Here is an 11,625-nt window from a genome sequence, read left to right on the forward strand (position 1 = left end):
TACATCACTAGCACTCAAGGACACCCTTATTGGTGTGCAAAAGAGTGACAAAAAATGGAGGAGAATAAGCATACTTGCATTATATTACATCCCAAAAGCAAAAATGTCTATTTTGTGCAGGGGCTATCAATCTTCATATTTGAAACCTAACAAATTCCCCTGAAAATGCAGCATGGCCTAGTGGCAAGAGCATGGACCTGGGAGTCAGAAAAACCTGGTTTCTAATCCCTGCTTCACCACTTGTCTGCTGTGGGGTCTTGGGTAAGGTGCTTCACTTTCCTGGGCTCAGTCCCTCATCTGAAAAATGAGGATTACGACTCTGAGCCCCATGTGGGACATGGATTGGGTCCAACCTGATTATCTTGTCTCTACCCTAGCGTTTAGTAAATGCGAGTGCCAGTAAACACTGGGTGCTCCCAAATCTGACAAGTTTCTGGACCTCTCTATCAGAGCTGAAGCAGCTCTGGAAGGAGTCTACAGGTTTTCTTCAGTCAATTTTCCCACCACTCAGACAGGAAGGGGAATGTCTCTCCAGGACCCGAGGAGTCGCAGGCCAACAGCGCAGAAAATTACGCCACTCCTGACTCTGGCTCTTCCCCTCAGCAGCTCGTTCAGGCGGAGGTCCTAAAGGTGAGTGGGTTCAGATCCCCTGGGACTTCCCCTCAAGTGGACCCCAGGGTGGGGCATTCAGGTGGTGCCTGAGACCCACCACCCCATTCCAGAAAGCACCTACTCATGTCCTGGAAAACTGAAGGTGCCAACCCCACTTATGAAGCCTTGTCCAAGCCAAGTTCCAAGGGCATTTTGAGGGGCTTGAGACCAGGGGGTTGCCCCTGGCCAAAGCAGCCTCCCCACTCCTTCCCATTGTTTTGGTAGTCCATCACTTCCCTCCCCCAACACACACACAAACACACACACACCCCAGGTGCCAGGAGGTGCCAGAAGTAGCCAGGACCGTAGCCAGGACCGCCCCCACCCCTGTACAGAGCTCCAGAGGTGGCTTCTGCCCTCCACCATGGGCCACAAGAGGCCGGCCCCCACCTGACCCCCCCACAGCCTTAGCTGGAAAGCCTCAGCAACAAAGACTGAGGAGCATCAGTACTACTCCCTCCCAATTTTGCCCTTTATCTTTCATTTCTTGCATTTTTAAATGCTCCCATTATCTCTCACTTGTTTATCATTTTTATGTTTGCCCTCCTCCCTCAAGATGATGAGGTCCATATGGGACAGGAAAGCAGTGTGGCCTAATGGAAAGAGCAAGGGATGGGAGTCGGAGGAACCCGGGTTCTAATCCCCATCTGCCTGTTGTGTGGCCTTGGCAACTCTCTTCACTTCTCTGGGCCACAGTTTCCTCATCTCAAAAAGGAGGATTCAATATCTGTTCTCCCTCCAACTTAGACTGTGAGCCCCATGTGGGACAGGAATGGTGTCCAGCCTGATTACCTGGTATCTTCCCCAGTGCTTAGAACAGTACTTGCACATAGTAAGCACTTAAATAGCATGATGATAATGATAACAATATTAATAATGATAAAGTCACCACAGAGCTCAGCACAGTGCCTGGCCCTTAGTAAGGGCTTTGTAAATGCCATAACTAACTAGCTTAGTAATAATTATGGTGCTTAAGTGCTTACTATGTGTCAAGCACTGGGGTGGATAAAAGATAATCATTTTGGATGCAGTCCCTGTCCCACATGAGTCTCACGGTCGAATCAGGAGGGAATAGGATTTAATCCCCATTTTACAAATAAGGAAACTGAGGCACAGGAAGTTAAGTGACTTGACCAAGGTCATACAGCAAAACAGTAGCAGAGCCAGGATTAGAACCCAGGTCCTCCAACTCCCAGGCCCGTGCTCTTTCCACTAGGCCAGTGGGGAAAAGGGCCAAGCCCATCCAGGCCCCAACGTCACTGAAGGCCTCAGCTGGTGCTCCACGAGAGCGTCCTCTCGTGCCTGTGGGGCAACAGTGGCATCTCAGCTGCCATCTTTATCAGAAGCAAGAGCCCTCACCTTGGCCAGAGGAGGCCCAGCCAGACTCCATTGGGAACTCAGGCCTCGGAGAATCACCAGTGCTTGAATCCTCCCCCACCACCCCAAATCCCGCAGATTGGGACAGCGTAGGGGCCTGGAGAAGCCAGAATGCTCTCAGGCTGCTTCCATTCCCCAGGGAGCCACAGTGCCACATTTGCCTCAGAAGGTAAAAACCCCTCTCCCCCCACCGCCCCATTATTTCCTGCTGCCCTGCTTGAAGTGGGTTGGGGGAAGCCGCAGACCGCCAGTCTGGGAGCTGGAAGACCTGGGTCCGAGTCCAAGCTGTGCCACCAACCTGCCGTGTGACCATGGGTGAGTCACTCAACTTCTCTGTATCTCCGTTTCACCATCTGTGAAATGGGCATAATAATACCTGTCTCCTCTCCCTACCTTACAGGGTTGTTGAGTGGGCTGAAATGAACTAATTAACAGGACAGTGCTTTGACAACAACAGCGCTACAGAAAGCTAAAGTAGCATTATTCTCTCCCTCTAGACTGAAGCGCCTTATGGGCAGGGAATGTTTTGGCTAATTCTGTGGTAGCATATTTCCCCGAGCGCTTAGTTCAGTGTTCTGCACACAGTATGCGCTCATTAAGTACCACTGATTGACTGATTAATTGGGGGGGGGGGGTGCGGAACCCCCGCCCCACCCACCGAAATCACTTACCACCTACCTAGGCGGCTATGTAAGAAGACTAAACCGGGGGAACAGGAGGCAGGCGTGTGGTGGGTAGAGACAGAAAGGCTGGTTCTCACAGCAGCCACCTTTCATTTTTAAGTTTGCCACTGCCCGACTTGGGAGAGTCCTTTAGAGCGGCTAGAAAAGTATTTAATTACATACTTTAAAGGGAACATACCAGGAAGAGACCACAAAAATGGGAAAAAGCCCATTTCATTCTGCCCAAATCCAGACTGCCAAATCCAGGGCACCAAGTTCCAGAGCCACCACAGAGATATTTTCGCTCTCCACACGGACCCCATTGTTTAGGGAGCTATTTCTAAAGGCCCGTTTATGTTTCTTTGCCACCACTTGCAAAAACTGAAACCTCAGAAATCATCTGGGCCGAACTAAACAACAATTAGGCCTCCTTGGCAGGAGGAACACATAATCAGTACGAACCCAAAATGATACATGCCGGTTATGGGAAAATCTATTTAAACAATTATCATCTCCAGAATCTCACTTGTGTTTTACTGGCTTAATATAAGGTGTTTTCAGGCAAAAGGGGCTCATGGTTTATTAAACCTATTTGAAAAGCGCAGGTTCGACCATAAAGAGTTTTTTTCCTGCCTTTACGTCAATTAGATTTGCTAAGGCAAGTGACCAATGATTGTCTTCCATCCACAGCCTCTGCAATTTGCTCGCTTGCCCCTCGGATAATCATTTGCTGGGGCTGAATAACTGCAACACAACTGGTAATCTAATGATAATTTGCAGGCCAGAGCTACCACTTACCATAGCTTGGTCACTCAAGGCAGGGGCGGAGCCACGAGCTCAGATGTGCCTAATACCTGCCGACAGAAACATGTCCGGGTGGAATTGATTTTCGGCGTATGTTCAAATGCCATATTGGGTAAGTGCAACTTCAGCTGTATGAGGAAAGAACTGCTGAATAGTCCCCTGCCAACAATGTACGGAACTGCTGGACTGCAGATAACCCTATTCAAATAGCACTGCTCATGGTCCGTTGCTATAGTAACCAGCTGAGTTTTCTGAAATCTCAGAAAGGCAAGTACAGAAGGCAGAGCCTGCATAAGAATCAATAGGAGAGATCAAAGGACAGCCTCCCCCCACCCTCTCAAAGTTTAAAAATGAGGGGGAAAAAAGCCACTAAAAAAAATCTAATTTAATTTTTCCATTTGTTAGTGGTTTCCTGTAGGCCCTAAAACTCTTACCAAATTATTGTTGGCTTTAGGAGAAGGGTTCCTTTTCACGTAAACAGCATTTCCCAAGGCTCTAACAAACAAAATGAATAGGAGAATGGGAAATCACAATATTCTTACTATCCTAAATGTGTTTCAACTGAGATGAGGAAATCCCCATATGTTTATATTATTTTTAAGACCCCTTTAAACAAATGCTGGGTGGGCCCCTGGTTTTGCACCTGAAGTTCACTTAAGCCCCTAAATTTTTTTAAAAAAATAGCTCTTTAAGTTTCCACTTCAATACAGCTTATAAAAGTATCAATCAAAAGCTCAGGATGCCAAAGAACAAGATTTCTACAAATCCCCTGCAAAAGACCCACACATTTCCCTGATTCCACATTTATCGTGAGGTTCTGACCAGGCACCTAAAAAGGGCAGTTGGATTGTATCAAAGAAATGTAGCAAAAGTCAAAAACCCTCAAATTTGTCCTCTCAAAAAAAAAAAACAAACCCACCATTCAAGCACCAACCAGACTGCAGCCTAAAACAAGTTTGGTGTTAAGCAGGCAAAGAGTATTATCTCAATGCATCTACCCATAAAAAGGAGTTTACCTAATCAAGTCCCCATTAAGACAACTACACCAATAGGTGTGATGGAAGTGGAGGATAAGGAAAGCCTTATAAAAGTAAAGAACCATTTTAACCAGCTAGTAAATGTTTTCTTATAGAGGCCACTAAAACTAGTCAATATTTCTTGTTTCAGTGATCGGGACTGTTGACACTAGCTACGGCTGACTGGAAAAACAGCAAGGAAGCAGGGTTGGATGTAAACTGGGACAGGCCTGAACTCGGCTCTGGAAGCAGAAAATGTCCCAAATCTGGAGATGGAGATAGAGCCAGAGCTGGGCCCCAGCCCCAGAGCCTGTTGTCTTTTTGGTCGCCAGCAGCTGCAACCTCCCTTTTCCCTCCCCTTTGCCACTCCTCCACAACCCCCCACCCAAAGTCTGCCCACCTCCAGGGTGGCACTGGCGACGGCTGAATCCACCAGTGATGCGGTTCAAGTTTCTTTCCCTCTTTTTTTTTTTTCTTACTAGACTTTCAGCACTAGGAACACTACTGATAAGAGTAGAATATTCCTTGCCATGTTTTTTTGGGGGGGGGGGTTTACAGTATTGTTAGTCGCTTACTAAGTGCCAGGCACTGCACTAAGCACTGGGTAGATACAAGCTAATCAGGTTGGACACAGTCCATGCGCTCATGGGGTTCCCAGTCGTAATTCTCATTTTACAGATGAGGTAAGTCCCCCAGGTTCTGTGAAGCAGCTGCCCAGGACAGCAAGCTTGCCAAACCACCCTGAATTTTTACCAAGTTAGCCGGTCAAACTAGCTGCGGTTGTTGTGGGGAAAATTCTGAGTATTAGATGGCCATTAAAATTCTTGCTTTTACAAAAACGACTTGACAAAGGTAGGTTACACTATTGTGCACGGCACCATGAAACTTACTGTTTGTGTTTTTTAATTGGCCATTAGGCATTTTTAGACAAACATACTATTCTTCTTTGCTCATACAAAAGGGAAAATGAATAAGAAAACTTAGGTCAATTATACGCAGCTATGAAAACACCGAATAGCTGCTATTAAAAATGGAAAGCTTGAATGAAAAAATTTAAGGATGATAGCAAAAGCACTCAGGGAGTGAGATTTTCTTTTTCTCCTAACCAAGATGAACACTGAAGAGAAAAAAATGTGGAAACAGCCTACTCCCTGGGTGAAATTTAGGTAGCCTGGGCAATGTTCTTGCAAAAGCACAGCTTCTAACTAAGAGATGACTGTTAACGCAAAATCCAGTTCTTTCTGCATTCACAGTTTCTGCATTAGTTGTTACCTCAGTACACGTCCCCAAGGGGTAAGATCTTTTTAAACATTAGAAAATAATTCCGCCACTTCCTCGTTGTCTTTCTGTATTAAAGAGCATCCGCTGGGCATTTTTATGCAGAGTTGGCACTTCCCTGAGCTAAGGCACAAAACAAGTTAATCTTTATGTACCATTTTTCAAGGGAAGACTAACCTCACAGACTCATAAAGCACAATTACTCAGGCTTGTAACAATATAACCCAGGGAAAAAACCTCGCTGCCAGGACATACAGCTGGTCAGATCCCCAAACCCCCCAGGAGCAGTGAGCTCGACTGATCCAGGCCAACGCCGCTCATTCAAGTGGGCTACGCAGTTATAAGTGTGTCTATTCCTGCCCCTGCAGCCCCCACCCAAGGACTACCCCGCCTCGCTCCCAAACGTTGCATGAACCCAGGTGGCCTCTGCCCTTCAGTCCAAACAACCTAGCCAGGTGTGAGCTAAACTCAGACCAAACCCTGAAGATGCAGAGGTAAATTGGAGGTTGTGGGGTGTGGGGACTCACCTCAGGCAGGAAGAACGTGAAGCAAGGATAGGATGGTTGTGAAGGGGCAGGATTTGTTCTTAAAATGGTGCCCGGCTCATACTGCATGTTGGGATTCAGGTCCCATGTCCGTGAGTAATCCGTGCCCTCGGGAGCTCGGCCCAGCAGGCACAGCTGAGATTTAAAGGGACCCATTACTGGGGTGGGTGGAGAAACAGAGGAGGGCCTGGGAAGGGAAAAGTCCTAATTTTCCTGTGCTGTCAGACTTACGCTAAATCGAAGCAGGCCCAGGCTATGAAACTGAGGTGTGTGCAGGGCTCTTGGACCTATATTTCCAAGCAACGCGAAGAGACAAGACAACTTCACTCACAACTCAAAATTAGAAATTTTAATTTAATCTGCACAACATCCCTCAAAGATTGATATTTTACAAGAAACCTAAGGCAGGGAATCGGATATCTTTGGATAAAATCACAGGACAGTCAGGTGGCATAAACTACAATCAGTCACTGGTGTTTACTTTAAAGCACTCAATCACCTTGCCCCCTCCTACCACAACCCAGCCCACACATTGAGCTCCTTTAATGCAATCTTCTCTCTGGACCTCGATCTCGTCTATCTCACTGCCAACCTTTTGCCCACGTCCTGTCTCTGTCCTGGATCGCCCTCCTTCTTCATACCTGACAGATGACTCTCCCCACCTTCAAAGTCTTATTGATGGCACATCTCTTCCAAGAAGCCTTCTCAGAATAAACCCTCCTTTCTCCTTCTCCTACTTCCTTATAGGTCACCTTGGCTTGCTCCCTTTATTCATCCCCCTTCCCAGCCCCACAGCATTTATGCACGCATCTGTAATTTTATTTATATTAATGTCTAGACGGTAAGGTCATTGTGGGCAGGGAATGTGTCTGTTACACTGTTGTATTATACTCTCCCAAGCACTTAGTACAGCGCTTTGTAAATACAACTGACTGAACAACTACTGTGGGCAGAGCACAGCACTAAGCACTCTGGAGAGTACAATAAATTCAGGAGGCATTACCCCTATCCCCAAGGAGCTGACAAGTCTGATAATCCACAGAGTGGGGCAGGAGGGCAAAAAAGCTTCTGGGATGATGGGTTAAGGGGGTGGGACGAGGACGGGGGAGATGAAAATTAAATTGGGCCAAACTCCCTGGATGAAGTGGGATTTCAGAGGGCCTTTGAAGATGGAAAGAGCTGAGGTCTGGCTGATTTGAAAAGAGAGGGACATCAGGAATAACTAACTCCATTGCCAGATCCTAAGGTCTTTGTGCTCTATTAAATTAAACCGCTTTCCCGAGAGTCTTTATGAAAGTTTTCCTACGGAATTATAAAACCTAAAATCCCTGATACTTTTCAAGGCATATAACCATGTTCTAGACAAGTCTGAAATTGCTTTGGGTTGTTTTATTTTATTTTTTTAACGAAGGCACATTCAAGCACATGTTCCAATCAAATCTGTGCAGCCCACTCAGCCTTACGGAGGAAAAAAAAAAATCTGAATTCAGCAATGCAGGGATGTAGTGGTCTGATAGCCTTTGTAATCCAGACAAGCTGCTAGATTCAAGTTATGGGCACTATCCTTTACAAAGCCCCAAGTGTGTGTGAAATCCTCTTTGCTTAGTGAATACGTGCATACCGAGTCTGTTTGGATAGGGAAGATTGGATCAAGCGAAGTTAAAGAGAGAGATGGATCTTTGTTGTAAATGCTACAGAGGCAAATGGTGGTGACAGCCAGAGACGATTTGTGCCTTAGAGTGCTACCTCTCTGTTTGGAAAATTCCCCAGGAAAACACGGCAATTCACAGCACATTGACCAGAAACATATTTTCTAATTGCAAACGCGTCAGTCAACATTGCCTGAATAAAGCGGGGAGGGGAGGGGAGGCAATTGTAGAGGGTCAATCAGAAGCCATCCCCTGCCCCCCCCCCAAATCCAAGATACGACCAGAAAATGGCTTTGATGATTATTTAGTGAGACTTTCCTCGCAGGCCTCACAGAGCAGTAAAGAAGTCTCAATCACAACACGCTCCCCTAGCCAACTCCCAGCCTACTCTTCTACAGATCCAATACACCAGCAACCTCCTTTTGTTCTGAGGAAGGGAAGGGAAACGAAGCAGTGTGACCTAATAAATAGGGCATAGGCCTGGGAGTCGGAGGGACCTGGGTTCTAATCCCAGCTCTGCCACTTGTCCAACTATGTGATCTTGGGCAAGTCACTGGGCCTCGGTGAACTCATCTGTAAAGTGGGGAGGAAGACTGTGAACCCGGTATAGGAGATGGACCATGACCAACCTGATCGGCTTGTATCTATCCCAGACCTTAGTCCAGTGCCTGACACATAGTAAGCGCTTAACAAATACCCTAAATTAATAAACAAAAAAGAGGAAGGGTCCCTGCTTGCCAAAAGCACGGTGTAAGCACTGAAACAAAGGTATTTCTTGAGTGCTTACTGGGTGCAGTGTCTGTTACGTCATACTGTACTCTCCCAAACATTTAATACAGTGCACTGCACACAGTAAGCGCTTAATAATAATTAATAAATTAATAAATTATTAATAAACGACTGCCTGACTATACTAAGCTCTTAGGAAAGTATGACACAAGATTTGCTAGATGCTTGCAGTTGGACTTGTACCTTTTATTCACCCCACTCTCAGCCCCACAGCACTTGTGGCCATATCTGTAATTTAATATCTATCTCCCCGTCTAGACTGTAAGCTCCTCCTGGGCAGGGAAGGTGACTTCCAAGTCTGTTACACATGATCACTCTTTGGAGGTTGCGTGCCACTCTGTTAACTGTTCTCTTCAGTTCCTGGATAATTGGATGCAATCTGTTCAGAATAGAGATGAAAGGCACCCCTACCCATTTCTCTTTTGACACCCTCACACAAACATGCTTCCATACACATGTTCTACATGACTGGGCAGCCAACGATGAAATGAAAAATTGGGGGCTCTTTTTGATCTTGCCCAGATTAGGATCCTGGGTCAATCAAATGGTATATTCTTGTTGGGTAGGGACTGTCTCTATTTGTTGCCGAACTGTACTCTCCAAGTGCTTAGTACAGTGCTCTGCACACAGTAAGTGCTCAATAAATACGATTTAGTGAATCCATATTTTATAGAAGTACTTAAGGCACAGAAAAACAGCGTGACCTTGGGGCTGTCAGTAAGCAAGTGAGGGCCAGAGACGGGAACAGAATCTTAATCTACTCACTTCCAGGCCAGAGATCTGCCCTCTATCAACACTGCTCTGTTGCAAATTAAAGTGATGGAGTAAGCACTACAAAAAAATGACAGCATTCTAAATTCTAATAGCCTGAGATGGGTCATGTGCCTAAATGACAGAAAAGAGGAAGCGAGAGCATTCAGTTGATGGCACCTAAAACAAACATCCCTGATTTCTACCCTTGACTTAATCGTTCATTTGTTTTAAGAGTAAATGAAGGCAATACACTGCAAGGTGTATGTATGAGGCACTAGGGTGACTACAGGGCCTATCAAAACATTATTAAGAGTATCATTCGGGTTACTATCAAGTGCTGTGAACATAAAATTTAGGCAAGCATCTGAAATGACCCCGAAGCGTACACTTGGCCACACTCCATCGGTTTAAGAACTGTTGGGGTGGGAAATTCTAAACAGCTTCAGGTCCTTCAAAGTTTGCTGCAAAGTGTTGGGGGGTGTGGGGTAAGGGGGAGAGACAAGGTACATCCCACCCTTAAGAATCAGTTCATTACCGACCCACTGGCTTCAGAAAGTGATGATCCCAAGCTGCCACCATCCCATCTGTTCATTTATTTCCTCCCGGGCTCTGAGCTGGCTGTCCACTGCGGAAGGATTTCTTCTTACCCTTCAGGTGCCCTGATGGCCCTGGGAGTGGGGAGGGGTGAGGGGTGAGGGATTGGCCCTCTACTACCAGGAGCACATCCCTGGCTGGGCTGCGCTGGCACCCCGCCGACCTTCAGGCACGTCCCTGTTTTGGTTTGTCCTGTGCCCGGAAAAGTGCCAAGGACCCTGGGGGAGGGGAGGGAGGGGGGGAGGAGGGGGGAAGGGGAAGAAGAGGGGATGGGAAAGGAAAGGGGAAAGGAAAGGGGGAAGGGAAAGGAAAAGAGGAAGGGGGAAAGAAAAAGGGGGAAGGAAAAGGAGGAACGGGGCAAGAGGGAAAGGGGCAAGAGGGAAAGGGGAAAATGGGAAAGGGGAAAATGGGAAAGGGAAGGGAAGGAGGAAAGGCAGAAGAGGGAGAAGAAAGGGAAAGAGGAAAGGCAAAAAAGGGAAAAGGAAGGGAAAGAGAAGGGAAAGGAGAAAGAAAGGGAAGGGAAAGAGGAAAGAGGAAAGGGGAGGCAAAAGAGAAGGGAAAGGAAAGGAAAAGATGAAAGGGAAAAGGGAAAGGGAGAAGGGGAAAGGAAAGATGGAATGGGGGAAGGGGAAAGAAAAGGGCGAAGGAAACTGGGAAGGAGAAAGGGCAGGGGAATGGGAAAGGGAGAGGAAAGGGAGGAAGAAGGGGAAGGGGAAGGCGGAGGAGGACGGGAGAAGGTGAAGCCCCGAGCCGGGCTGGAAAGCATGAGTAATCAATCAATGGTTGGGATGAGCGGCCGAGCGGTTGGCCTCTGCCCCTTTCCTCAGGCCGCCCCCGGGCCCCTCCCCAAAACAACCCAACACTCCCCCACCCCCCCAAACACACACACACACACACACACACACACACACACAGAGACAGAGAGACCCAGAGCGAGGCGCAGTGTGGGCGCGGGGCCTCCGGGAGCCCCGGGCCCAGGCCGCCCCGCCCTCCCGAGCCCGGCCTGCGGGGCTTCAGGGGTCCGGGGTCAGAGGTCGGGGGTCGGGGCTCACCTGCTGGTAACCTCCGAGGCCGGCGGCGCCGCCGGGTTGTTGGGCCGCTGCCCCCGCGGGCCCCGCGGGCCCCGCCGCCGCCATGGCGCAGCCGGGAGGGAGGAAGGGAGGGAGGCAAGGAGGGAGGGAAGACACGGGCCGCCGCCGGGAGCCGAGCCGAGCCCGGGCCCGCCGCCGCCTGCCTCCGCCTGCCTCCGCCGCCTGCCTCCGCCTGCCTCCGCCTCCTGCTCCTGCTCCTGCTCCTCCCCCGGGCGCGGTGGGTCCGGACGGCCGGGACGAGGCCGCCCCCGGCACCAGCCCCGCTCCCGCTGCCCGCTGCCGCCGCCCAACACCACCGCCTCGCCTCGCCTCGCCCCGCCTCCCTTCCTCTCTCCTCCCCCTTCCTCCTCCCTCCTCTCCCTTCCCTCCGCCTGCCTCTTCCCTCCTCCTTCCTCTTCCTCCCTCTCCTCTTCTTT

The 11,625-nt window shown here is 48.6% G+C and overlaps 1 protein-coding gene across 3 annotated transcripts in view; it reads right to left on the minus strand.

The window, feature by feature from the left end:
* NDFIP1 (Nedd4 family interacting protein 1) overlaps positions 1-11,270 on the minus strand; it is a 51,505-nt gene extending 40,235 nt beyond the window's left edge. Inside the window, exon 1 of one of the 3 annotated variants that reach the window (XM_029051399.2) lies at positions 11,171-11,270. In XM_029051399.2, coding sequence (XP_028907232.1) covers positions 11,171-11,254 — 84 coding nt within the window. In that variant the 5' untranslated portion in view covers positions 11,255-11,270. Of the gene's footprint in view, positions 1-3,488; positions 3,508-6,315; positions 6,418-11,170 lie in introns of those variants that run through there. The other 2 variants (XM_029051398.1, XM_029051400.1) reach the window with 2 other exon arrangements.
* Positions 11,271-11,625: the final 355 nt, after the last annotated feature.

Source organism: Ornithorhynchus anatinus, chromosome X1, assembly GCF_004115215.2.
Source record: "Ornithorhynchus anatinus isolate Pmale09 chromosome X1, mOrnAna1.pri.v4, whole genome shotgun sequence".
Lineage (NCBI taxonomy): Eukaryota > Metazoa > Chordata > Mammalia > Monotremata > Ornithorhynchidae > Ornithorhynchus > Ornithorhynchus anatinus.